The sequence below is a fragment of the Oryzias latipes genome, chromosome 3 (assembly GCF_002234675.1).
Source record: "Oryzias latipes chromosome 3, ASM223467v1".
Classification (NCBI taxonomy): domain Eukaryota; kingdom Metazoa; phylum Chordata; class Actinopteri; order Beloniformes; family Adrianichthyidae; genus Oryzias; species Oryzias latipes.
In genome coordinates this window covers 19429897-19457222 of record NC_019861.2, presented here as the reverse complement: position 1 = coordinate 19457222, position 27326 = coordinate 19429897, and the positions used below count along the sequence as shown (strand labels likewise).

Below are 27326 nucleotides of genomic sequence, written 5' to 3'. Positions count from 1 at the left end.
AACAAAGCAAATTTTGACCTATATTTCCTAGAAGTTGTTTGACACTACAACGATTTTGGATATTGACTCACTTTTGATGGTATTTCATAAAAAGATTCTTGGTTTGGAATGAAACACAGAAAACGTATTTCTGACATCTTGACCTATTTGGGCCGTAGTTTCATCGTCCCAGCTTGTCAGAATGAAGAGGCGCTGCACCATGTTGTCGTAGTGCACACTGTTGTTTTGGTCGTGATGGTCTTCGTGTGTGGCCTTTCCACATCTGTGGCAGAGAGCTCAATGATGGTCAGCCAACTTTGATTGCTTGCTTGTTGATCTTATTTAAACTGTGTGCAACAGCCAGGCAGAACCTTTTGAGTAACACTGGTTTTTGCTTCAGTAGGTCCCTCTTGTAGACCAGCCATGAATAAGTGACACACAAATCGATGATGTATCCAAACAGGGGAGTGTACCGTCACCTAGATTTAATTGTACAGGTCTTGTACAGGTGCACCAGCATATCAAAGAGATCTCTTTAGCTTTGTAGATTTGTACTATAAGCAATATGCTCAATCATTTCATCAGTGAGAAGCATTTTGAAGTATTGGAAGGGTGTGTGTACATCCTCAGGAGGCTCAAATCTTGATTCTGGAACCTTGAATTCCTCAATGTCCTCATGCTTCCATATTCTTCTTATGGTTTTGCTTGGGTTAGAGGGGGATATTGAGTCAGGAGAATAGCCTGTCTCCTCCAACAAAATTGGAGGAGACAGGCTATTCTTGGTGGGGTAGAATGGCGTGTGTTGGCTTTTTCAGTTCTTCTTATGAGGTGGCAGTGTAGATGATCTGCTTGTTGAAAGAGATTCTTCTTCATCCATGGATTCAAAAGAACTGTCACCAATGCCCTTTGCATGAGTGGATTGATAATCAGGATCCTCCGTTGGGTCATCATCACTGTCATACAGATCTGCATCTGATTCATGTGGACTTTGTCATGGTCTTGCACTGTAGAATGTTTTACTGTCTACTAGTTGTAAAACAAAAGAAAATGATAAAAAACTTTTGTAAATGTTGTTAATATTATTATTGCAGCTTTTTTTGTTTAGTTTTAAATGAATTGGTTGTAGTAATCTTGATTTTTTATTTATTTACACACCAGCTGATATAAACTCATAAATAAACAAAACTATACAGTATTATGTATTTTAAATTATTATTTATGATGTGTTAATGAATATTTCTTTAGTAATGGATGATTTAGAAGGTTGTTTTAACTGATTTTATGACAAACAGTCCCTTTATTTAACATTGGCTTGATTTTGTTACTTATACCATAAAGTGACAAATCAACCGTTTGGTAGAGCATGTTTTAAAAAAATTATTACAAACAGAAATTTGTTTATTTTTGTTTATCTAAGAACATATTTCTGTTGATTAACGCCTTTACTAATAATTCCAAGTAAGAAAAATATTCCTACCTTTCAAATTTTCATAAAAAGGAAGAAAATGTGTATGATCATTTTCAAGTTGTGACTTGCTTGTCAGTCAAAGACGTTGGGCAAGCAACCACTGACTGACACAGTGCCATCTGTTGGTTTTCTTTAGCTTTGCATGCTTCTACCAATTGGTTGAGATGGCTAAATCAGTTTGAGTTAAGTTAGAAACTTCTCTAATAAAAATATGGTGACTCAAAGTTTGCTCAACCGTTTGGTTGAGCAGGCAGTTAAAGGGTTAATGAGAAAAAAATGAAAAGAAAATGTTTTACAGTGAAGTTCACCATGTCAAACATCAAAGAAAAGACTCTTTCCAGTGTGGTGAATGTTGCATAGGAACTGCACGGCTTCACACTCACAACCTGTCCTTAGAAAGCGAGGTAAAATGGGTTCCAAAATAGAGAAAAACGCCTCACATCTCAACTCCTGCTCTTTAATAGTAGAGGTTTGTTCTCCACTTTTACTTCAAAGAGAAACCAGCAATGAAGATGAAACTTACGGTCATTGTCGTGAATAATTTGAAAATTCTTGACAGAAGCCTGAGTGACTCTGCCATGGAAGTTGAGCACGTAGGACTGTGTGTCATCGTTCCACACAGGCGTCTTGTTGTGAAGTTCAATCACACTCTCTGTGTTCTTGTTCTGCCACCTGGCCAGCAATGATTCATGGTCCTACATTGATTAAGAACAGCATCTCTTCACATGAACATCTCCACATCAGTTATCAGAGACATTAGGTAGATGTCACAGGAATTTAAAAATCTGCGACATACATTTCGTGGGCGTATGGACACTCTCTCGTGGTCCATGTTCATTCCTGGAATGATCACACTCATTTTGCGAGGTCCTTTAAATCCTAACACATTGGTTTCCTGGATGAAGTGACAAAGTAAGACATTATCCGTAACTATGCAGTATAGTTTAAGTTGTTTCATAGCTGTTCTTTTACTTACATAGCAAATTGCTGCTAGCTCTTGTCGTAGATTGGAGGCTTCGAGGCTGGTGGTGCTTTTCATGGGGTTCAAACCATTGTCATATACTGTGAACTTGGTCCCCATGAGGTTTGACCTGCAAAAGAACACATGTAATTAAAGAGTAACTGCTTAAAGTGAAAAAAAAACAAACAGAAGGGGACTTTGATGAAAACTGCAGAGCTTTTACAGTTTATGCTGTCAAACTTTGAAATAAGCGACTCGTCGCATTTCGGGCAGACACTCGGCAGAATTGCAGGTTACTCCCCTAGGGCGGGTCTGTTAATTAACCCACCTGCTTAGCGTCCTATTTAAGTCAGGTGTACAATTGTTCATTCTCTCTTACCTTCAGCGCTCATTCTTTGCCCCTCCCTCCTCCCCGGCTTCCACCTGTGGGCTCCGTTACGGGGGGTTGTTACCCGAAAGTGTATGGAAAAATAATTGTCTCAAGGAATTGAACGGAGCCTTATGCCAAAACGAAGTTGTGAATCAAATTGTGAATGTCATCCTAAAGATGTTGTGAAAACCTAAAGATGTCGTGAAATAAATATTCTTCTGCAAGAGTTGTCTGACTGAAATGACATTTGACCTTTTCAGTTGATTTGATAATATACTGTGCATTCTGGTTGCATGCTTGCATTTATAAACTACAAATTTGCATGTTTGTTGTCTTAACAATGCTTTCAGAATTTTTGTATTTATTTGTTGTTTTGAATTCTAAGATATAGTTCACGCCTGGACTCTTGTATTTTCAGGTCCAACATGACATTAGTGTTGGCAAGTTATCTACAACATTTTTACAAAAGTAGTGTCAGATGGCCTGCAATTGGATTGCATATTTACTCCACACACATAAATGGAAACACATTATGTAACAGTGGGACTGTTACATAATGTGTTTCAAGAAAAACATCTCTAAACGGTAGGATTATTTTATAGACCCACTCCAATAACAATCGAGTTATTGGTATTTTTAATATGTTCCTGTGTCACTGTGTAGCATTTTACTCATGATAGAGGACAAATAAAAAAATTACGCTGCATTTCTTTACTAAAATCACAGTTAATTAGGAGCAGATAAAAAAAGGCTGTTCAAAAATTGCTTGTAGTTGTGATGTAGAACCTACAACTGCAATACACAAGCTCCCTGCTCTGCTCCATTCTGATGCATCCGCTTGCAGACAAATAGATCCATGTATGTCTTTGTTTTCCTCATCTGAGCTGAAATCTGGCTCAAAACTGTTTGCCTGGATGGCTCCAGTATTGCTCACCTTTTTTTGTTTTACTAATGTTATGCTGGGAGTGTGAGCTAGCTGCTGAGTGAGTAAACAGATGGATAATGGGAAATGGAGGAATGCTTACTCTATACCAACAGTCCCGCCCACTACTCAGAGGTGAATTTGAACTACTGCCACTCTGTAGAAACTATGACCTGAAAAACGACACAGGTTTTTTAATTTTGGCTAGAAATGGCGTAATCATAATTGAAAGACCACTGGGAACACTTTTATAATAGATCAAAAGATGATCAGTCACTTTAAACTACCAGATGTGAAAAATACATAGAGACTTTACCATCCCTTCAAAACTGATTAACTCTAACGAATCTTTTAATTTGGATTTCTGAAATGTTTAGAGGTATTGTTGTAAAGTCAAATAGTTTGTGGAAATAAGTGTAAAATAAATATTTTATTCTAGTTCGAATCGAAAAGAAAATAAGGAAAAAGCAATAAAAGTTTGCAGAATCAAGTCTCTAACTTAGAACTTTTTTTTAAAAAAGTGTCTGTATTTTTCTTTTTAAGCCACACCTCAGTAAGATCAATCCCCTTCAGAGGCTCTTGAAAAGGTATAGATGAAAGCTCAGTGTTCATTCAAATTTACAACCCCATCATTTAGGCGGGATTGGGACTGCAAAGGTTTGAGCGGTGCACCCGCCAACAGTCAGACAGCTCAGAGAGTTGAAAGGCTCCACAGAGCCTTTTTGATTACACAGCAGAAGACTTTTTTAAGTCTTTCCTCGTGCTCAGAAGCAGCCTCTACCAATCATGTCCCTTCCCTCCTAACTCTCCCGGAATATTAGTTGGATTTTAAGTAACGGATGAAAAACATTTTAACTATCATTGATTACCTATAATTGGCTCTTCTACAACATCATTTTATTTTTTAAATGAAGCACACAGAATCCATTGTAGATGTAACTCAACAGGGGTTAGTTAATCAATGAATCAATTTTTATTCCAACGATCCAACAGATCAATCTGTTTGAGGCAAGTTGTCAAATTGACCTATCCCAATTAAAATAATTTCAAATGATACAGTGTGACAGAATATTCTAAAAATGTTCCCTTATTCACTGTGAGGAAACACTTTGAATTTTCACTTTGAATACATGTTCTAATAATGTTCCATTCCAAATTATTTTGATGTAGAAAATCAACAGTGGGCTGAACGTTATGAAACTAAAATGTGAATGGATTTGCCATTAATTCTTGTTTATTTATTTGTGCACATATTTAATTTACACTTGATTATCTTGCAAGAAATATAAGGAATCTGGAAAACTTTACCTGCACTGTTCAGTACCAGCTATTTATCTCTGAGTCACACTGATTGAAATTTGGCTAAAGATGTCCTGGATTCATTTTTGGTCAGTAAATCAGATCATTCAAAAGGAACCAATATCAACTATGACTCGTATCGTCAACCACAAATTATGGAATCATTGTTAAAATGAATCGTTTCACTCCTGTAACTGAACAATCTTCTTTCTCTTTCGGCTTTTCCCCATCAGGGGTCGCCACAGCGAATCATCCTTTTCCACCTGACTATCATGAACATCTTCTACCCTAACATTAGCCAACTTCATGTCCTCTGTTAAGACATCCATGTATCTCCTCTTTGGCCGTCCTCTTGCCCTCCTGCCAGGCAGCTCCATCTCCAACATCCTTCTACCAATAAATCCACTATCCCTCCTCTGAACATGTCCAAACCATCTCAGTCTGGCTTCTCTGACTTTGTCGCTAACACAGGCAACATGAGCCGTCCCTCTGATGAACTCGTTCCTTATCCTGTCTAACCTGGTCACTCCTAAGGAGAACCTCAACACCTTCATCTACCTCCAAATCAGCCTCTTGTCTCTGTCTCACTGCTACCGTCTCTAACCCATAGAGCAGAGCTGGTCTCACCACTGTCTTGTACACCTTTCTTTTGACTCTTGCTGACACTCTTCTGTCACACAACACTCCTGACACTTTCCTCCACCCGCTCCAACCTGCCTGCACTCGCCTCTTCACCTCTTTTCCTCCTGTAACTGAACAATAAAAATAGTATAAAGAACAGATTATGAGGCAAAAGCTTTTTAAGGAATTACCTCAGTTTACCAATGAAGCTCTCTCCACCACGAGACAAATCCGTAGGATCAATCGAGATGAGGTAATTGGAAGTTTTGCTCTTTTTCCTTTTCCTCCCAGCTAACAGGAACACCTGAAATGAGGCAGAATCGAGCCAACATGTACAAATATATGGGTCATATTGGAAATACATGTTTTAGAGGCAAAGAACTGTATAAGCTCCAGCTTGTAGCACTAAGCACTACTTTTATGACAGCACACTGAGAAACATTTGCCACTGCCTCACCTTCTTCCCATCCTCCCTCTCCAGATGCAGATAGTATGTGGGATACATGCCTCTGTCCATGCCCTTCTTGTCTCTGGTGATTCTGCACTTCACTCTGACCCCCTGTGGAGCGGGCCGCAGAGAAAACTCCTCCAGGTCGTCTACGTCGATAGCAGGTTCATTGACCGGCGGAGTGGTCGCCGAAGCCACCTCCTGCAGGGAGGGAGAGCAGCCACTCAGGGTGAGATGAGGCACCAGAGAGTGATGCTTTGGAGCTGACTTTCATTAAAACGGGATCAAGTAAAGTAATGAGGCTGAAGATCAAACTGTCCCCAGGGACTCTAAATGAGCACACCCCGTCTAAAACAAGGAGATTGAGTTGACTGAAAGAAAAGCAGATGAAGGATTATCAAAAGAGAAAAAAAAGACACTGGAATGTGGCTAGATTACTTTTGCGACAAAACTGTTATGGTTATTTGACGAATGGAGGACAAGAATCATTTTATAAAATGATTCATGTCATCAATCTGGAAAATAAATGGATGGATAATTTAAATAACAGGATTTTAACATGATTTGCACACAAACACTAATATGGTTGGTTGATATCAAATACATATGATAAATATAAAACTATTGTCACGGCGTGAGGGTAGGACCCAGATGCAGAGGCGGAGGCACGAGGATCAGGGACTAGTGGTTTTAATACGCAAAAACAAACAAAAAGCGCTGCAGAGCAGGTTCACAGAACAAAAACAAGAACTAGGGATGGCCCGTTTGACACGGGGCTTCGGCGCGCGGTTCACCTTCATGAAACAGAGTGTTTCGGCACAATGTTTCAAAGCGTGTGTCAACCAGCGCAGATCACGTGATTGATGACGTATGACGCGCCAAATGCATCACTCACCTGAACCAGGTTTCAGATCTCAGGTGTGTTTGATCAGAAGGGCGCGCTGTTGCCTATAAATACAGATGAATCCCAAACAACGTTTCCCGACCAGTTCTGTTGTTTCCCGTGTATCGTAAGAATCAACGTCATGGCACCCGGTAAAAAACGTTCTGTGGCTTGGGATCATTTCAACTTGATTTCTCCAAATAAGGTAATACACTATTAACGTTATTTTATTAGTAGCCATTGCTGATTATGTCAGTTTTATAGGTATGTCTGTCAGTTGAAAGGAATCATTTTTATTCTTTCCATTTTTTTTTAGGTGCAATGTTTGATTTGCAAACATGAATTTGCATTTAATGATAGTACATCCTCCATGATGCGACATCTCCGCTCCGTTCATCATGTTGAAACTCCGCAGTCGGCAAATCAAGCCTTCAATCCACCTTGTATTGGTAATAAGAATATATCCAACTAATGGCACACTAAGAACTGAAACAGATAGCTCAGTGGAAAAATCAGTGACATGTGAATGCTGAGGTTCCGGATTCGAGGCTCAGCTTCTACAATTAATATTTTTTTTTTCTTCATATGTATATTTTGCAGTGTCAAGAAAGCAAGAACTTGATTCTGCATTGGTGGATATGATTGTAATGGATGCACAACCATTTTCAATTGTTGAAGACAAAGGCTTCAAGGTAAGGTGGCTAATATTATATAGCATTTACATTATTTATGTTTTTGTGTACATAATAAGCTGTATTTTATTTGTCACTATTAGGCTTTTGTCAACCTTTTGGACCCATCCTACATAATTCCTAATAGGAAGGCCTTGAGGACAATGGTGGAGGAGAAGTACAAAGCCAAAAAGGAGAAGGCTTTAGATGTGGTTAGCAGGGCCTCTGCTGTCAGCCTTACAGCAGACATGTGGACATCCATTAACATGGACGCTTACTTGGCTGTAACATGCCATTTTATCACCGAGGAGGTAGGTATCCCCTGCTTTGTGCAATGCTTTGGTTTATGTATCTCAGTTTGATTTTGTTCATTCTAGGTGGAGCTGGCCTCTGTGGTCTTGGGGGTTCTGAAGTTTCCCCAAACCCACACTGCAGCTCACTTGGCTGAGGCCAAAAATCTTCTCATGGAAGAATGGGGAATTAAAGGGAAGGTGCGAGCCAGATCAATAAAGTACAAAATCATTCATCAATATGGCCTCCCAATACCTAATATACATGATTTGTGAACATGTAATCTTTCTTCCAGGTGACAGGCCTGGTTACAGACTGTGCTCCCAACATGGTTGCATGTGCTAATACATTACTGCTTCGGCACATAATGTGTTTTGCACATATGCTTAATTTGGTGGTGAAAAAGCCCCTTGCCCAAACCCCTGAACTAGAGGATATCCGAAGTAAGGGGCGTAGGATTGTCGGTCTTTTTAAATCCAGCACCACAGCGAAGGAGAAGCTGTCAGAGATGCAGCGACAGCTGGCCAGGCCAGAGCACAAATTAATACAAGAGGTGAAACATTTTCTTTTTTTTAAATCTAAGATTTTACATGTTTTTTCAGTTGTTTATTGTGTTACTTTCTTCTCTCCTTTAAAATGTGCTTGCTGTCTTATCTTAGGTGGAAACAAGATGGAACAGCACATTTAATATGTTGGAAAGGTTGTTTAAGGAGAGAGAGCCACTGGGGGCAGCTCTGGCCACCCTCCATACAGACCTTCCTCCACTCACCGCAGAGGACTACCAGGCCATACACCACTGCTTGAGCATTCTTTCACCGTTTCAAGAGGCCACAGTTGAGCTTTCGACAAAAAAATGAGTGTCAGCATCCAAAGTCATTCCCATGGTCAAAATGCTGAGACATTACATCTCAAGCAGGTGTGGTCAGATCACACACCCACTTGGTGAAAAACTGGCCACTAACTTGAAGAACAATCTCCATGAGAGGTTTTCAGCTCTGGAGAAGGTCACTGCTCTGTCAATGGCAACCTTGTTGGACCCAAGGTTTAAAGAGCTGGGGTTCTGCAGCCAAGGCTCTGCCCACACGGCCATAGAGCGACTCACTAAAGAGTGTGCTGCAACAATGCAGGCGCTACTTCCAGAGGCACAGCCACAGTCGCCACCTAGAGAAGGTCCTTCAAGTCAGCAGGAAGATGGTGGTCTCTGGGCCCTGCTGGACAGGCATGTGGGGGTTCAACAGCAGGTGACCAGCACAACTGCCAGTGCAAAAGTGGAGGTTCAGAGGTACAGTAAAGATTAGAATCCTCATCATAACTTCTGCTCATTTTAGACTGGTGCATGACAATAGGCTATTAATGTCCTTCTAGGTACTTAAAGGAACCTCACATCCCAACGACTCAGGACCCACTGAGATACTGGGTTACCCACAAGGTTTTATACCCACATCTCTACAAGCTGGCAATGAAGTTTTTATGCACACCAGCTTCATCTGTGCCTTGTGAGAGGATCTTCTCCAAGGCTGGCGAAATCGTCAGCCAAAGACGAAACAGGCTGAAGCCCAGCACAGTGGAGAAAATTCTGTTTTTAAATAAAAATCTATAACATGTATCCCACCCAGTCATGTTAGACCCTGGTTCACAATCACTCATTCTCACTTTATACATGGCATTCACAATGTAACACAAGCACTTCTCACAAATATTCAAACATTGTCTTTGTTTTATTTCCACACTGAAGTGTTACAAGGGCAAGGAACTTAGTGGAGTAGATGATATATGTCCTGTCTGCCACCAGATGCCGCTGTTCTGTGTGGTTTCGAAGCCCCAAATGCTTCATTCATTTTTCTGGCACATTTACACGAAGCCCCATGAGAGCTTCATGGGGCTTCGATTCCCATCCCTAACAAAAACTTACTTGGCGTGGCATGAAACATGGACGAGGCAAGAAACAGGAACATGGACTAGACAGGCCAGGATGACATGAACACCATAACAGAGCTAATGGACCAGCACAGGAGGAAGGCAGAGACAAGACTTAAATACAGACAGGGCAGACGAGACACAGGTGAACACGATCAGGGCAGATGGGGACCAAAGGAAGTAAAACTCAATAAACAAGACAAGACAGGAAACCTTTCAAAATAAAACAGGAAACAGAACCAAACAAGACAGAACAAGAACTAAAACGAAAAACAAGACACAACAAACTCAAACCATGACAACTATAGCATTAAATGTGGTCAACTGTTCTCCTTAATTAAAAGGTTTTCACATTTTGTACTTTTTGTTACTGTGTTTGGCATCGTATCTTTAAAAAACAGTTAATGCAAGTCAACTTCTTGTGCAGGGGATTGTTATGTCTTGGCTTGATTGATGTATGGCTGTCCTTCTAGGACTACCAGACTGCATACTCAAGCTTCTGCAGATTAAAATCCCTGACACTTGCCTACAGAATGGTAACCTCCACAGCTCTTCTGTACTTGAACGCCTGGTCCAGGTGTATTTGCCTGAATCCACACAATCTTCTGTAAATAAGTGATGTTTGGTAGTTCCGTAACAGAATACCAAAAGAGTAGAAGTTAAACTTTTTCAGCTCTCTGTTGTTATTGTGCAATGTTCTTGGCACATTCAATGGTAAATGCAGTATACTTATATAGCACTCTACTACCTTCTTAGAAGGCCCAAAGTGCTTTGCAGTCACAGTCCACTTCACTCCACACACATTCACACAGTGATGGCATCTCTGCTGCTAAACACTGGGCCCAATCTTTAAACCATCAGGAGCAAAATACAAAGCCTTGTTTATAATTCATAAATTCAATACGTAAGAACTTCAGAAAATAATTGTTTGTTTACATACATTTGACAGTATAATGGGATGACTCCTACACGAGCCTTCCCACAATGCTCTGCACATCAAGTGCAGGTGAGTCAGATCCATCCTGGATCCAAAGAAAGTTTATTTCTCCCACACTTCAAGAGTTACATCAGGTAAATGCTTTCAAAGCTCATTGCTAAATTTGCTGCAACATGTTCAGTGCTCTGAGAAAACATTTTGAGTTACATAAATACCAAGAAAGATCACTGTTATGTATTTAAACTATAAATGTTCACTGCTGAACTTTTTGGGACTGTGGAGCGTGGAGACAAAATAAATTTAGCTTATGGCACTTGTTGGCTTTTGGGTACCAGGACAGAAAGGCGTGCAGAGAGCACGGATGTGAGCCGTGAAGCTCATTTTACCTTGCATGACTTCTTGCTGGTAGCAGAACCTGGCCTTGTGTTGCTGTTGAGCTGTGAAGAGCTGGAGCTAATTTCATCCTCATCGTCCTCTTCTTCATCAAAATTCATGCTGCTGGATATACCTAAAAGAAACATTGATATATTTTGAATTCGTTGAGTGAAATGTCCACACTTCTTTGTGTTTTAGGTTGTTTAAAACATGTCAAATAAAAACAAGTCAGCATCCCGGAAGGATTACATGTGCCAAATGTAATTTTTAAAATAGTTTTAAGCCATTTTTCTCCAACGTTATAAAAAGAAAATGTGTTTTTCTGAAAGAGAAACTATTATAGTTTTGTTCCACACTGCTGCCGGAATAATCTGTTTTACTGGATGAAGCTTAAACTTAGTGATTGTTTGCCAGCAATTGATGCAAATACTAAACAAACACATGATTACATGTCTAAATCCAAGAGATGTCCGGCTAGTTACCTGGAAATGCTGTGACTAACTGTGCAATTCTACAACTGACCCATATTCCAAATATTATTCTGTTATCTGATCATTATATCAAAGGTTTATAAGGTTTTCTGTTGGCCTGTTATTGCATCATTTTCATAATGAGGCCCTTGGAGAGGAGATCAAGATGGTTAAGAGGGTTAAAACCAAAAAAACGCGACACAAAGCACAAAAGATATCAAAAAAGGGACATGTAACAGGGGATAAACTATCCTCTGGAATTAATGTGTCAGATTTGTTCTAGTTAGTTATACAGATGTAATAAAACTGTTGATTTGGTGATTTCACTGTTTACTGTTGAGTTCATGTTTGTGAAAAATGACCATTACATCTAGTCAGAGGATGAGAACTTTATTAAGCAGAGATTACATTCTAAAGAAATTTGAGAAGAAATCTTTATTTCATCTTTAAGAATTTGGTTTCTCTAAAGTTTTGATGACCTTACAAAAGGACCCAGATGCTTCTTTGTCCAAATTCAAACAACTGTTTAAAACAAAGTGACATTTTGTTACTTCTCCTTCTAAGTCTGTTTTAATTAAAGATTACATCTTGGTGGTGTGTGGAAAAAAAGACACACCTTCGTCTCACACTTTCCACTGATCAGGTTTTAGCTGGGCAAAAAAAAAAAAAATAAGAAACAAAAATAAGCCTGAGACAAAAGACTGCCAAGTCAAATTCATACAGTACCAACAGTCAATATTATAAAAGAGGAAATGCATTTCTTAGTTATTCTGATATATTCAATCTTAAATCTGGACATAAAAATAATAATTTTAAGCCAAATTATTGAATAAAATTATTAAATATCTCTAATATTAATCACAAAGATAATTATAAAAAAAACAGTTGGCACAAAAAAATGATTTAAATTGATCAAAGGTGATATTTCAAAATAAAATTGATAAATTAAAAAAACTGTCTGAAAACCAGTTTTATGGCCGAGGAAAACAGAATAAATCATTTGACGCAAAGTCAAGCCATGGATCTGTTGAATAGATGTTGCATTTTCTAAGTGAAAAACAAGAGAACAATACATATCATTTTTTAAAGAAAGCCCTATTTTTGTCTAAACTTAGGCCGAATTCAAATTCTTCCCCTCCCCTCTGGCTGCTCCCTATCCCTCCAATCATAGGGGCTTTTGGAGGGATCGAGTGTCCAAAATTGTTTTTTGTTTTTGTTTTAGCATGACTTTTTAAAGTTATAAAACTGATGTTGTCAGTCATGCATGTCATGCATTCCGAGTACTGGAAGCCACACGGCAACTTGGCGACTTATGATGATGTCATCGAGTGGGAGTGACGTCTGAATTAAAAGACACTATTTTTCTACAATTCTCCATTTGGAGGGCTACATGCAGGGCTAGGGAGAAGCCGTAGGGAAAGAATTTGGTTTCGGCCTTACTCTTTTATGGCAAAGGTAAAAACACACCTGAACCATCAAATTCTTCAAGAATTTTGTGAGTGGTCTCTGCAGTATTTCCCAACAGAAATAAAAAGGTTACAACGTTTTAATCTCCTGCTGTAAAGCAGAGCAGAAAACCGAAGTATCCAAAACTGTTTTAGCTTAAGTATTTTTTAATAATGCTGCACTGATCACTGTGTGAAACTCCATGATTGTTCTTTCTTCTACTTATTGTCTAAAAGACCTGGGATGTTTGTTGCAAAGCCTATCTAATCTCATCTTTTTGTTATCTTGCAGAAAAGAGCTCTGATCATGACAGGCAACAGTCAATACTGATATCCAGGCCATTCATTATTTAGTTATAGCTGCTGAGGGGTGCAGAATGATCAGACTTTATTATTTTTACAACTGAAGTATAAAAAAGACCATTTAGAAAATAATATTCATGTGCTTTTTAATGTCAGCTACTACCAACGTGGAAAACTGAGATTTAAGAAAAAATACATTTAGGACCATCATAGAGTTGAACAGCACAATAAGAAAACCTAGGAACACTTTTAAAAAAGAAACTAGAAAATGTCATCAAATACTGCGTTTAAAGCCCTTTCAATCTGTAATCGGATATAAGATTGGAAAATAAATCTTTTTCTAAATAAATCCCTTTTATTTTGTTTTGTAACTAAAATACTGAAGCAATCAACTGGTGCAGGCGTTCATGTTTGACCTCACATTTTTGCTGAGACATTTTGCCTTCTCAGTTTTGGTCAGTACCTTTTTTCAACATGGTGACACGCAGATCCTGTTTGCTCTGCGACTGTGTGCAGCTCATGACAGGCTCCATCTCCCCCTCCTCTGTGGTTGAGTGGCCCGCTGTCAGGATGTGGATCTGGCCGTCGTCTTGCACCACAGCTGGTCCGTCGAGCGCTGCTGAGTCATTATTTCATGAGAACAAACTGTCAGAATCACTTTTAATATTTAATATGTTTTGTTCTTACAATAATTATAAAAGAATATGATTTTGAACATTTTTGTTTAAAAACCCTTGGGAAATAAGTACAACAAGTACTACAGTAAGGAGCCAAGTTTTCTTTGTTATTCTTAAGCTCTTGCAGTTGAAACTTTCTGTTTCGTTACAGTTTTGTTTTATTTCATTGAAAAAAAAAAGATAGAAACAGCACCTTTCTAAATAACAACATTGATATATGTTTTAACATTGTGACCCAAATGTTTTGAAATATGACGAAGCACATCATGAGATGATTTGAAATTCTGTTATAAAGTGAACAAGTGTTTTATCTAGACTTTTATTTTTTTATTTCATCTTTATCTTTTATAATTCTTCAAATTTACCCATAAAAATAAGCCTTCACCAGCTTGAAATATCAGCAAAACTGATCATTTATTAAAGGGTCCACTGTGCAAAATAAACTTTTTGAGCTTTTAAATGTATTATAATGTTCATTCACCGCTTAAAAACAACCCGAAAAGGCCGTCTCTTTCTTGGCTCCTCTGTCTTTGTGAGGGGTGGGGTATGTGGGGGCTGGGGATCAGCCCTTCGGGTGATGGGGTCCTTGGGCTGGAGAGACTTGGGCTCAACGCTGTGGGGGGGGGTTCCTGCACCCGACCTACCCTTCCTCATACGACCACTTAAAGGGATGGTGCCCCGGGCAATTGCCCGTAGTGCCTAAAACCGCTCCTGCAGTTACATCCAAACAAACCCCCTACCAAGGGTCCTACATGTCTGAGGTGCAATTAAAACCAAAGAGGGGAGGGGCTCAGATCCATGTGTCAACCATGGGAGGGGGACCACTGCTAAGTAGCTCCTCCCCCTCAGATGCATCGCAGGCTGGACCCCCCATAACTCATGGGGGGGTCAGGGACAGCGGTGGGGGCTGTTATCAATTATTTAAAAATATTACTTAGATATATAGAAATATTAATAAGAAATATTCCATTCTTTTTTATTATATATTTCCATGCATTTTTCCAGAACATAAGCAGACAAACATTTCAGGTATTAGCCAATCTAAATTATGTAATTATTTGGCTTTTAAATTATACAAATGACTTTAATGAAAAAGTGTATATAATAGGTAAAGGTTTATGACAATTTAGATGATTGCAGAGCTGTTACCTTGAAGCTGAGATCATGTCTAAACGTGTATGGTTGAAAAAATTGTGAATAAATTGTCAAAAGTTTCCAGCCAGATGAAGGTCAGGACATCTTATTTATCAGCGTTTAAATGGTTTAAAGGGTTTACTTTTTTTATTGCTTTTGTGAATAAACATGTATTTGCTTTTCACATTAAAGGATGAACCACTTGTTTTAGTGGCTGCGGGGCGGGCTGACCTTTGCTTCTGCCCTTCCTCTCCTTCTTGTCACTCCCCGTCTGTGGAGTGGAGCTGGCCGACGCTCTGCCCTTTTTGGCTGAACGGGGCAGCTGTGTCTCTGAAATCACCTTCACCTCCTCTCGATCGGCTTCTTGCACTAAACACAGAGATGGATTTGAGCATCAGCACATAGAAAAAAAGAGACAAACAGACCATTGGATAGAGCTGAACTAATAAAATTTAAATCTGGATTAATGGCATTGATGACTATTTAAATGTATTTTATTGCAAGATTTTAATTTGAAAAGGAGTTTGTTTTAAAAATGAGATTTGATAATATTGTTTTCTTTACCTACAATCAAGACGTAGCAGCCATTATCTGAGCAGCAAGATGTTGACATTTAAGAAAATGTGATTGTTTATTTAATTACTAAAACTAAGAAATGTTTTTTTTTCTTATTACAGGAAAACAGCCCACTTTCAACGATAGCCAAAACAATCCATGAAATCAAATCACAGCTAGGATCTTTTTTTAATCTGTCCGTGTTTTAATAAGATTACAGATAAAATACATGTGACTGAGGCGCACACAAATCGGTGAGACTGTTTTCTCTCCGTACTAGAGCAACTTTAACAACATTAGTGAGAGTAAAATCTCCCTCTTTATGAAAGCCATGACGGTCCAGCAGTCTTCTGCTATAAAAACAAAGTTATAGCCTGGCTAAATAATGTATAAATATGCAAATTATTTGTCTTTTGGCAAAGGCTTCCACATTGATTACAGTTTCATATATCACTTCTTTTTTATCCCAAATTAGCCAAACAAATGTCTGTCATTAAAACAGACTGGTGTTGTTGTTTAACACTGAATATTTGAATATACAGTCAAATGGTGTTAAAATCCGGTTTTCCATAAATGCAATTTTGGAGCCTCATTGACTGCATGACTTTTTCAATAAAAACGAATAAAAGCCTTTGGTTTTTCAGATAAAAGACATTGCTTCATGTTATTACCACATTAAAGTGCCCGGCCCTGGTTTTTCTACAGACTGCAGTTTTCCCTGCTTGGGGACTTTTAAACATTCTCTGAAAAACCATCTGGTGACGACTCTGACTCTGACGGAAGACGTCAGGTATGTGAAAAAAACACAACCGTGTCTGATAATAGAAGAAGCAAGAAGTCAGTTAATAATACAGACACTATGAATTTTATTGAACTAATTATCTTAAAACATTTTAAACAAACAAGTTCACCTGAAACTGCAGATGTTAGATCTTTGCAGACGGAGAATATTCTTCTCCTTGAGATAAACACAAACCTTATTGGTTTTAAACCCAGAAAAAACTCTCAAAGCAAAAAATCTGATGATTTTTTAAAACCTTTTGAATCTAAACCATCTCTGTGTGGATTTTATCAGTGCTGGTAGATATTAGAGTTACAGTGGGAATTCTTTGCTCCTGTTTTACAGTTTTATCAGCGAAAATAGGATGAGTAGACCATCTAATCAAGTGATATCCTGTTGTCCCAGCTTTGATTAGTTTGGCCCTCAAACCCTGTTCAGCATTACCAAATTAGGATTATTAATCCCTTCAGATTGATGGTTTTCTAGGTGGTTTGTTTCATGCAGAGACTCTTTCTGAATTCCTGAACCCTATTTTCTGTGCTTTTGTCCCCCTATGGTTTAAAGCCGTGAGCTAACATTCATTAAAAAGCTTTTCAAACATGATTTTTCAAGGCTGTTTTTAGTCAGATACATTTATTGATGTAATCAGTTTGCAGAATTACATAAATATGACAGATGTGTATCATCTATATGACACAATGAAGCTTTTCTTCAAATGATCTTTCCATGTTTTTCATATTTTCAAGGGGTTATTCTGCTGCTTTATTCTATTCAGATTCAATTCAGTTTTATTTATACAGCCCTATATTACAACATAGTTGCCTCAACGGGATTCACTACTAAAATCAGTTATAAAATACAATAGCTGATTGCTAAACTAACCAAACAGGCTAAAATAAACTGGGAATCCTTGCCATAAGACCCTCCTCGATGAACAGATCTGACCTTTTTTTCTCTGAATTTGAGTTGAGCTTTGAAGTGATACCCTTACATATTTAGAATAATGTGCAGCTCAGAGTACTTGGTGAAAACAAACATTATGCAGGAGTGAAATCTCTCCTGGCCCACAAGCAAATGTGCTCTGTAAATAAGACAGTGGGATCAAACAAGCAGTCTGGCATCTTCCTTTGCTTAATCGATTTGTTTACCGACCCATTTAAGCTCTCTGAATTGTCGACGCCCCAAAGGGCAGCAGGTCTTCCTTACCCTGGTAAATGGTGCTGCTGTTGCTGCTGAGGTAGGATTCCACCAGCGGCGCCTGTTCCTCGCTCTGTTTGGTGCGGCGAGCTCGGGACCGACCGTCCACGTTGGACTGGACCATCAGAGGCTCTTGTCTTTTCTTCTTTTGCTTCTGCTCCAACAGCATCCGCTGAGGTTTACAGAACGTGCACAGACAGTTTCAGCAAATGGAAGATCCTTGATCAGAAATAAAAATACATCTGTTTCCTTTAATTGCTTTTGATTGATATTCCTCTATTTTGATCTTTCATTTTATTGCCATTTGTTGCACTTCACTTTAATCAAGAGTCCAACTAAACATGATTGGAAATAGTTTGTCTTTTGCACCTATTTAAGATATGAAAGGCTACAATTTAAATACATGTTTTTTTGTTTTGTTTTTTTGTGAAAAGGCAGCAGAATTAGAGCAATATTCCAGCAGCTTGAGCTGCAGAAAATGTTCAGGGACAACTCTTCAGAACAAGATGTCGCTTTGGTCTCTTTAGTACATTATTTACCCACCTAAAATCACAATTAAATCATTTTACAAGCAACGTGCTAAACTCTTCAGAACATTTTGCTTTTCAGTGTCTCAAAGAAAGTTTGAAAAAAGAAAGAGCCTGTCCAACTTAATCCTCATTTTATCCTCAAATATTACTCACACATTTCACCCTTTGGGTCAATTTGACCCCAGGGATATTTGCCTTCAGAAAATGATTTGCATAAAATTGTTAACCAAGTTTTTTGTGTCAGGCACATTGTTTATTTGTTGAATACATAAATATCCCCTTGATAATGAAACAGATCAGTGGGTTGACCTGTTCTCTAGCGCCACCATAAGGCCAAACTTTTAAATAAGAACAAATGTATCTTGAAAAGTTTTCGTACAAATCTTCTCAAATTTACTGACAATGTTAATGACCACAAGAATTTGAACCCTATTGGTTTTGGTGATTATATGACCTTTGCTGTATTGCCACCATCAGGTTAAACTTTCAGTTTTAGAGTTAGTGGATCTTAAAAAAAATTCAGCCAAATCTTTTCTAATTTGGGGTGCAGATTCATGGCTCTCACAAAATAAAGCATATTGGCTGATTTTAGTACCCCCTTTCCTTTTATGAACATATTTATTTACTTATTTTTATCTCTTTTTTTGTGACATATTTGTGGTTAATCACTATAAAGTCTCACTCACTCCGCTTTTTTTGTTATCCCGGCTTGGGACTGGCAGTGGCGAGTATTTTTTCCCCTTTTCCTTATTTTTTTATGTTTTTGTGTGAAACAGAAAATCATAATAAGATCATAAGTCAGATAGTCAGAACATGGAAGTTCTTTATGCCCAGAGTCGAGCTTTTAGTCTGCACTACTGCACACAGGATGTGCAGAGAGTTTGTGCATGCTCCTTGCAGACATATTTCTTGCTAAGAGTGTGTCCCATCAGACACACCATCAGCCATGTTGAAGACAAAGTCATTATTTGAGCTCTTCATTTGAGAGATGAGATGTGATGATATGAAATAAAACTTTATATATCCCTCGATGGGGAAATTCTGTTGTCTGCAGCAGCAGCAAAGTAAAGTGACCTTCAAGTGTTACATAAAATATATAACCATCAATTGAAAATATTTTACTTGAGATGATAATTTTAGAGATGATAATGTGTAGTTGGAAAGACTTGGATGTGATCAACTCACAAGCCTACATCGGTGTCCTCATTTTGGCAGGATTTCACACCTCACGATGAAAAATATCAAAGTTCTCGTGGGAATAGTTGTTTTCCCCACCCCCCTGTTATGTATCAACTCAAAAGTATCAACTCTGCACCTGCAGGTGTGGGGATGCTAGGTCACACACACAGACAGACAAGTTTTACACAGTTAAAACAGCCTGGGTCAAATTGACCCCTGAGGAAACACCAATGTATGCAATATGTGTTTAGCACATTTAAAATAATATCATCATGATAATTTTATGCTTAATCAGTTGTCTCCATCAAATTAGGAAAAGTCATGAAATATGAAGTAAAAATAGAAAGGTTAACTGTTATTTTTTTAATGACAAACATTGAAATGGGGTCAAATTGACCCCAAAGATAATAGGATGATTAAAAGGAATATATCGTTCATGGAACTATACACTGAAATGATGGAAAATGACTTTGACCAAGGAAACTACATAAATGAGGCAGAATCATCCTTTTTTCTGTTAAAAAGAATACAAATGTATTTCATCTTTTTTCTTTTTGGAGGTATAATTTGAAATTATATGCGTTTATATTTTACATTTTTGATTTAAAAATCATCAGATGCAATGAGGTTTAGAATCTGGCTGATGGATGAATGGAATGTAAGTAAAAGAAAGTTCTCTAAGAATGATTTCTACTCTCTTTTGATCTTTGATTGTCCTTATCTGTCTTTTAATCAGTTTGTCTTGTTTCAAAATGAACAAAAAAGCCTCTTCACAGCTGACAACTTCAGGAGGAAACATTTGCATGAAAATCCACACACTTCCAGCAAATGTTCCTTCTTGGATCAATAAAGCTCATGAATTTTTAATTTGCATTCTGCATGTCATCTTAAGGTGTATTGAGAAGTATTTCCCATCAAAGGCCAGAATTTCTTTGCAGGGATCTTCAGAGAGACAGGAAAGTGGATTGACTGTGACTTTAGTTTGAGCAGCAGATCTGACTGAAATGGAAGTTGAACGTTTTCTGGTCGGTTTAGGGAATAAGGCTTAAAGTTTCATGATGCAGTTCCATAACCATATAACCCCCAGGCTAAAAAAAAAAAACACTCCACAGCTTTTATCTGGACATTACTTAATGCAATTCATGTATCCAGAGCGCATCAAATATTGAATGTTGACAATTAGTGGAGATTTCTGGCCGCAGAGCAGAGAAGCCTCTCCGCTAGACGCGAATCACCGCTTCAGAATTTTGAAGGTGTATAGATCAGGAGGGCAACACTCTGCACCAACTCTGGTATAACATCTGTCAAAGACGCAAATAAACTTTGCTTAATTGGGGTTTTTTTGTTAAGAGGAAAAGCTAAAATTATGTTTTTTTTGTTTTGTTTTTTTCCAGATTGAGTTCTGGATCCAAAGCATGTTTTACTAAACCACAAGATAATATTTTTCAAAAATTAAATGACATTACCATCTATGTTCTCCCTAAATAAACAGATGTTAGGACTGTTTTTACATCAGGACTCCACTTTGACTCAGGAATAGCGAATGACAGCAGACAGAGTTGTTGCTATGCCAAGGACAGGGTTGAAAATGGCTGCCTCAGAGCTTTTGTTTTGTCAGGTTGCAGTGTTGTCGACGACTAATGTTGATGTCAGCCAGCAGAGGGAAGCTGTCACAAACTTGTTAAAGGGATCCTGAACCTCCAACGTCTGATTTTTGGCATCAAAAGTATAAATCATTTATCAGCTCTTGCCAGGTGATGTTTTTGCAAAGTAAAGGCGGTTAAAAAAAAGATTTAAAACATTTCTAAAAACAGTTTTTTAAACAATATAATAACAATATATATTTATATAATATGAACAATATAATATATAATATACAAGAATCTGTTTATTTGTGGCAGGTTTGTGGTGATAAAACTGCCCCGGCTGGGATTGATTTTTGCCCCTGTGTTACTCTGTTGCATCAAAGATTTACCTGTCTGTCAAGTTTCTGCTGTCGGAGGTTGGTGCTTTCATCATCCAAAGTGCTGAAAAAGAAAAAGAATGAGGATATGATATTGAAAACATGTCTTAAACATTATGGTAAAATGATGCTTATGACTCTAACATCTCTATATTTGGCTTTTTTAAGATAAAAAAAAAGCAGTCAAAGTAAAATGATATGAAGCGAATAAATACCCAGCTTTTTATTCCTCAGAAAGCATACAAACCATCAAGAGTTTTCTTACAGAAGCACACTGACACTAAAAGATGTTTATATTGTTCGCCAACGCCATAACTGCAAGAAATCTGCAACAAAAGCTCTTATCTTTCGAGAGCTTTGAATTGACACAATGAAATTATTTCTGTTCAGTGTTTGCCTCAAAAGCAAAGACAAAACTCTTAAAATTAGTCTTGAACAAACAGAAAATATGTATAAAGGACAAATTTGTTTGTTTTAGTGTTTTTTTCTTGGCAATGTTGGCAAACATTAATAGTTTAAAGTAGAAGAGAAAGATAGCAGATCAGTGGTGTTACTTAACCTTTATTATGATGTTATTCCACCTAATTTGAACTGCAAATGTACAAAGATTGATTAAAAAAATGGAACCTATAGCTGCATGATGCAAAACATTTATGACAACATGAAATGTGAATTGGTGCATCAAAAAATCAAGTCTTTTGGTGGCATACAAAAGACTTGGTTGCATACAAGACTAGATTTTGTTCCAATATGATGATTCAATGCATCATCTCAGGTATTGCTTTATTTCGGAGATGTAATTCCAAAGAACTGTTGGATTGAATGTTATTTCGTCTTTCAGATGGGAAGCTCTGATGTCTCCTCTGCTAAAGGAGAAAACAAAGAACGTTTCTGGCGAGTTTCTTTCATATTCCTCATTTAAAGGTCCATTTCAAAGGTAAACAGTAAGTTCCAGGTCATTTCACTCAGTGAGGGGCCTTGGTTTTTGAGAGAAAGAGGCATTTGGACTTCTTGTTAATCTGACAATCCCTTCTGAAATATTACTACTTAAAGTTAAAAAAAGAACCTATTATGAAACCAGATGAATTCAAGGGACTTAATTAGTGCTGTGAATTTCGACTTTTAATTAGCACTCTGAAGCTGAAAATGAAGGAGAACATCCATCCTTTACCCCCACAGTGTCCTGCTCAGGGATGTGGGGACTGTGCCAGCTTTTGTCATCAGAGACTTTCACACAGCTAATGCAGATTTACAGCTGTTAGAAGTCAAAAATAAGAGCAGCGGGAAAAAACCTGTGCTGACGCAGTGAGGTCATTTAAACAGAGGGACCAAAAGCAATGTGGCTCGGGCATGGACATTTTGTGCAAAGAGGCGTTATTTTCTTGTGTGTACCCATCAAAACAAAGCTGTAAGTCTTTCGTTTTTTATTTATGTCATCTTTTTTAAGGTAAGGGAGCTTGTCAGCAAAAAGACAAAGCACACAAAAGAGTGAATCTGTCAAATTATTGCCTGAAATGTTTTAATCTTGTTCAACGGGGATCCCCGACTCCCAAGACACGGACCGGTACCAGTCTGTGGGACCGTTGGTACCGGTCTGCAGAGAAAAAAAAACAAAACTGATATTTTTTCTATTTTATTTGCAATCTGATTCTGAAAGAAGTTTTATTTTAGAAATCTACTGGGTTCTCTGATTTTTTAGCTTCCACCTAGACAGTTATGGTTTAAGGAAAAATCTGTATCAACTTTAAATTGTTCCTACACTAAATTTTAAGGACAAATAAAGTTTAAACCAGAAGATAATCCTTTACCTTCAAAGGTTAACGGAAACTGGAAGATGCCCAAAAAAAACAACCTAAAAAATATATATATAAATCAGACCCTGGCTTCAACCTCGTACAGTCCATGAAAATATTGTGTGGCTGTTTCCTGAAAAAAGATTGTGGTCACATTACAAGAAGTAAAAACTAGAGTGAGCAGTACAAAATTCCTGGGGGTACCCATCAATGACGACCTCTCCTGGACCGCCAACAACACATCATTGGCAAAGAAAGGTCAGCAACATCTCTACTTCTTGCGGAAATTAAAAAGATCAGGTGCTTCACAAGTCATCATGACCACATTCTACAGAGGAACCATTGAGCGCTTCCTCTCCAGCTGCATCACTGTGTGGGGTGGTAGCTGCACACACAGCAACAGGAGAGCCCTGCAGCGCATAGTCAACACAGCCAGGAGAATCATTGGAGCACCACTCGCCTCCCTGCAGGACTTAAACATCACCCGCAAAGCACTAACAATAATCAAGGACGCACACCACCCTGCACACGACCTGTTCAGCCTTCTGCCCTCGTGGAGGTACAGGAGCCTCCGCTCCCGCACCGCCAGACTCAGAAACAGCTTCACACACCAGGCCATCAGGATGCTAAACACCCTCTCCCCTCTCCAGCTACCCACCATCCATCTCCCCCCATGACCAGTGCTCAAACGAACACTCCCCCCACCCCCACCCCCGCTGCCTTGAGACATTGCCTAAAGTGCACTCGCACTTTATTGGCAAATACTGTAAATTGTCTTTCTTGTCTTTTCTTTTTATTTATTTATTTTTCTTTTTATTTTTTCTCTTGGACAGGCATGAGAGAGTAAGAAACGGAATTTCGATTCATTGTATGTGATGCACAATAATTGACAATAAAGCTGACTTTGACTTTGAAGTAATACAATAAAATGAACTAGAAGTGTATGATTTTCAAAAATATGGTTTCAAAACATGTTGCAAATGGTTAATTACTGTGTCTTGTTTGGTGAAACAAAACAGTTAAAACTCAGAAAAAGGTTTTACATAACTGCAGAATTTATTATTTTTAGCTTGCATTGTAGATGCAAATGCAGTAATTTATTTCACTCCAACAGTCTCTAGTAAAGAAATACATAATTAACTTTTACAAACACCTCTGTGTTCCCAATATTATAACTATCTGAATGAAACTGATCAACAATTCATCTAATCTCTGATAGATTATCAGTTTATTTGATGAACATCAGATTTAATCACCTAATAGTAGTGATTATTTGCAGAAATGTACTTTGATTTTGACAGTGATACTAGTATCAAAAATAATATATATAGAAGTCTTAATTTTCCTTAACGTATGAGAATATTAGTGACACCATCAAAACAAAAACAAAAAATATGAGAATGAAATTCTAAAAATGATGAGAAAAAAATCTCATAATTTAACGATGGAAAAATCAATGCTTTTATTAAAATAAAAAGAATCCATCCACATTACGTGACGACTAAATCTATCAATGCAGCCATTTATGATGAAGCTTTAGTTTATCATAGGAATCTGTAATGCATTTAGACCTTTTGCAACTATACTGCCTTTGTATTATCTTTATTCTGATGACGCTGTAAACGGCGTGCCCACTGCAAATCCAAGAATCTTCATCTGAAGAGGCCCAGTTGCCTGCAAACTCTTTTCAATGTCCTTATATTAAGAATAAAACAATTTTAACTCTCCAATAGACTTAGTATTTCCTTGTTTTGAAACCAACACTGAAGTAACGGTTTTTAAATCTTATACTGTAACACCATATCGTTGTTTTTTTGTGTTACTGTTTATATTTCTCTTAGTAAGCAGACTTCTGCCTCATGAATATATTGTATCGATCTAATAAATTCTCATACTATAGTTTATACAATTATTACTTTATTAAGGTAAATATTGACTGTTTATTCTTGTACAATTATGACATTTTTCTCATACTTTTACAACTTTATTTTCATAAATGTTTCTATTCGTTCATTTTACAGTGGCCCTGATATTCTGCTGTATTACAGAAATGTTGCTTGCAACTAATTTAACCATGCAGGTGAATAAAACACTATTTATGTCTTAGTTAGCACAGATGATATAGAAAACAAATTTTACCATAAGCATTTGTTAGAAAAGACAACAGACAAAAAAAATTCAAAAATGTTTTGCTTTAGGTCACTTCACAATTGAAAATGGGATTCTTTCCTTGTGCAAATGTGCAAAGCATCAAAGTGATGAAGTAAGGTAAGAATCTAAAAAAGCCTCCTGGATGCTCCGCCTCTCTACTGTCACTCCAGTCTGACATGGGGTGCTCTTGAAAGCTTTGTCACCATTAGAGGATGACTTTGAACAGACTGTGCTGGATGAGAACCACACGCTGTGCTCTGTATTATCACAAGTTAATGAATAGAGGACCCTGCCATTCTGTTAGTGGATCTTCTCTATTCCAGGTTGTTTTGCTTTGAACATTTCTCCACACGCTTCTGTTTGACATCTGCAGCATATTTGATATGTGGTGCAGAGGAAAGCGGCCTGATCACAGGCGGCACTGTACTCCCACATTTAATCACGGACGTATACATTTGACTAAACATCTGTTCTTTGCCTAATATTCACACACGACTGTATTGATCTAAAGGAAATGTGATTGGTTGGAACATCCTCACATTATGTAAAGGTCAGAATGCAATAAATGATTTAATAAAAAAAAATTTCTTCCACATTTCACATCGGTGGTTTCCAAGAATCTCAATTAAATGCATCAAGCTTCGGGAGAATAAAGAAATGAAATGAGTGGGTTTTGCTTTTAGGGTCAGATCTCTAACTGCCGGTAATTCACAGTGGAGAAGCAGAATAGCAGTAAAATCCTGACCAGGAAATGACCTCGCCAGGATTTAAAGCTTGTTGCTGTGAGGTTGGAGTACTATCAACACCACTCCTCATGATCACATTGTGGGTTTTTGCTGTGCTTTCCGAGAGAAATCAAGCCTTAGCACCAAATCATGAATCTGGTTTTAGAGCAATCTGGATCAAAGGGAGCTCAAAATCTTTGAAAACAATTTCTTTCACCCGCTATGTTGAAACCAACAGTTCTTTGAAGTTTAAGCTGCACAATATTCCACTTAAACAAATGCTGAGATCCAACATGACAGATTGTTTTTCTGGATTTAAATGACCTAATTCCACATCCTAATGATTTGCTCTGCTTTCTCCTTTGACCCAAATATGGAGTGAGATGTTTACTGGCAGTTAGAGTCACAGAGGAGCTCACCGTGAATGGCGGGTATATGGCCACGAATACCAATACAACCACAATACAGCGACTGTGCAGTCAGACAAATTTTCCCTAACATTCTTGACCCAGTTTTCGTGTTTACTTCATTATTCTTTGAGTTGGAACCTAAACAACTAGAATAAAGACAGTTAACCCTTGTGCTATCCTAGGCACTTTAACGTTGGGAGTTGGGTCATCTAGACCAGTGTTTTTCAACCTTTTTTGAGCCACGGCACACTTTAACCCTGACAAAAATCCCGCGGCACACCAGCATCCTAGAAAAAAAAAAAAAAACAGCAGAAATTCATGGTCTGTATTGATCGACAGCCCCCCCCCCCTGCGCGCGCAATCTCACGTTGATTTTTGTAATAATTGTGGCAGAAAAAGCAGGAAGTTGCGGCTGTATTTTTCTAAGAGATGAACCACCAGCTAAAGACGAGCTCTAGCTGGTATTTTTGTTAGAACTGAGCGACTTTATCAGCAGAATTAAGAACAAGGAAGTGAAGACTTTAACCACTTCTGATTGGTCAGACTGATGACATGTGATTAAGTCTTCAAGAATGATTGGCGGAGACAGTTAAAGGGGCGGGACTTTTCCTTACACAGTTACAGCTGCAGCTAAATCGCGGTACCGTGATTCTTATCAAAATGTCTTTAATAGAATTAAATAAACACAAAGAAAAAGTAATTTTAAGGTCTTTTATATTCCTAACTCCTCAGTGTTTTATCAGGGCCTGTTTGGATGAACAAAGAGCTGATTTCCTGGAGATGGAAAATGTTTTTAGATCAGTTAATGAGGGCAATTTCTCCACGGCGCACTTGACCATCTCTCACAGCACACTAGTGTGCCGCGGCACAC

General features: G+C 38.0%; 2 protein-coding genes across 5 annotated transcripts in view; one reads left to right on the top strand and one right to left on the bottom strand.

The window, feature by feature from the left end:
• Nucleotides 1-27326, bottom strand: part of tub (tubby bipartite transcription factor) — a 52394-nt gene that overhangs the window by 3373 nt on the left and 21695 nt on the right. For 2 of the 4 annotated variants that reach the window (XM_023953448.1, XM_011489399.3), the window contains exons 2-11: nt 21389-21440; nt 17714-17876; nt 15403-15540; nt 13824-13979; nt 11154-11275; nt 6078-6269; nt 5812-5924; nt 2424-2538; nt 2244-2342; nt 1971-2142 (exon numbers count right to left, since the gene is read on the bottom strand). In XM_023953448.1, coding sequence (XP_023809216.1) covers nt 1971-2142; nt 2244-2342; nt 2424-2538; nt 5812-5924; nt 6078-6269; nt 11154-11275; nt 13824-13979; nt 15403-15540; nt 17714-17876; nt 21389-21440 — 1322 coding nt within the window. The remainder of the gene's footprint in view (nt 1-1970; nt 2143-2243; nt 2343-2423; nt 2539-5811; nt 5925-6077; nt 6270-11153; nt 11276-13823; nt 13980-15402; nt 15541-17713; nt 17877-21388; nt 21441-27326) is intronic. The other 2 variants (XM_011489389.3, XM_004067016.4) reach the window with 1 other exon arrangement.
• Nucleotides 7023-8785, top strand: LOC111947144 (zinc finger BED domain-containing protein 4-like). Its single transcript, XM_023953449.1, has 7 exons — nt 7023-7156; nt 7268-7400; nt 7552-7643; nt 7727-7933; nt 8000-8113; nt 8209-8466; nt 8573-8785. Exons 1-7 carry the CDS (start codon nt 7094-7096, stop codon nt 8768-8770), a joined length of 1065 nt encoding a protein of 354 aa, XP_023809217.1. The 5' UTR covers nt 7023-7093; the 3' UTR covers nt 8771-8785.

Coding starts and splice junctions, on each gene's coding strand:
- LOC111947144 (XM_023953449.1), top strand. CDS start 7,094: ATGGCACCCGGTAAAAAACGTTCTGTGGCTTGGGATCATTTCAACTTG. Junction 7,157..7,267: donor ACTTGATTTCTCCAAATAAG/GTAATACACTAT, acceptor ATTTTTTTTTAG/GTGCAATGTTTGATTTGCAA. Junction 8,114..8,208: donor AATGGGGAATTAAAGGGAAG/GTGCGAGCCAGA, acceptor TCTTTCTTCCAG/GTGACAGGCCTGGTTACAGA.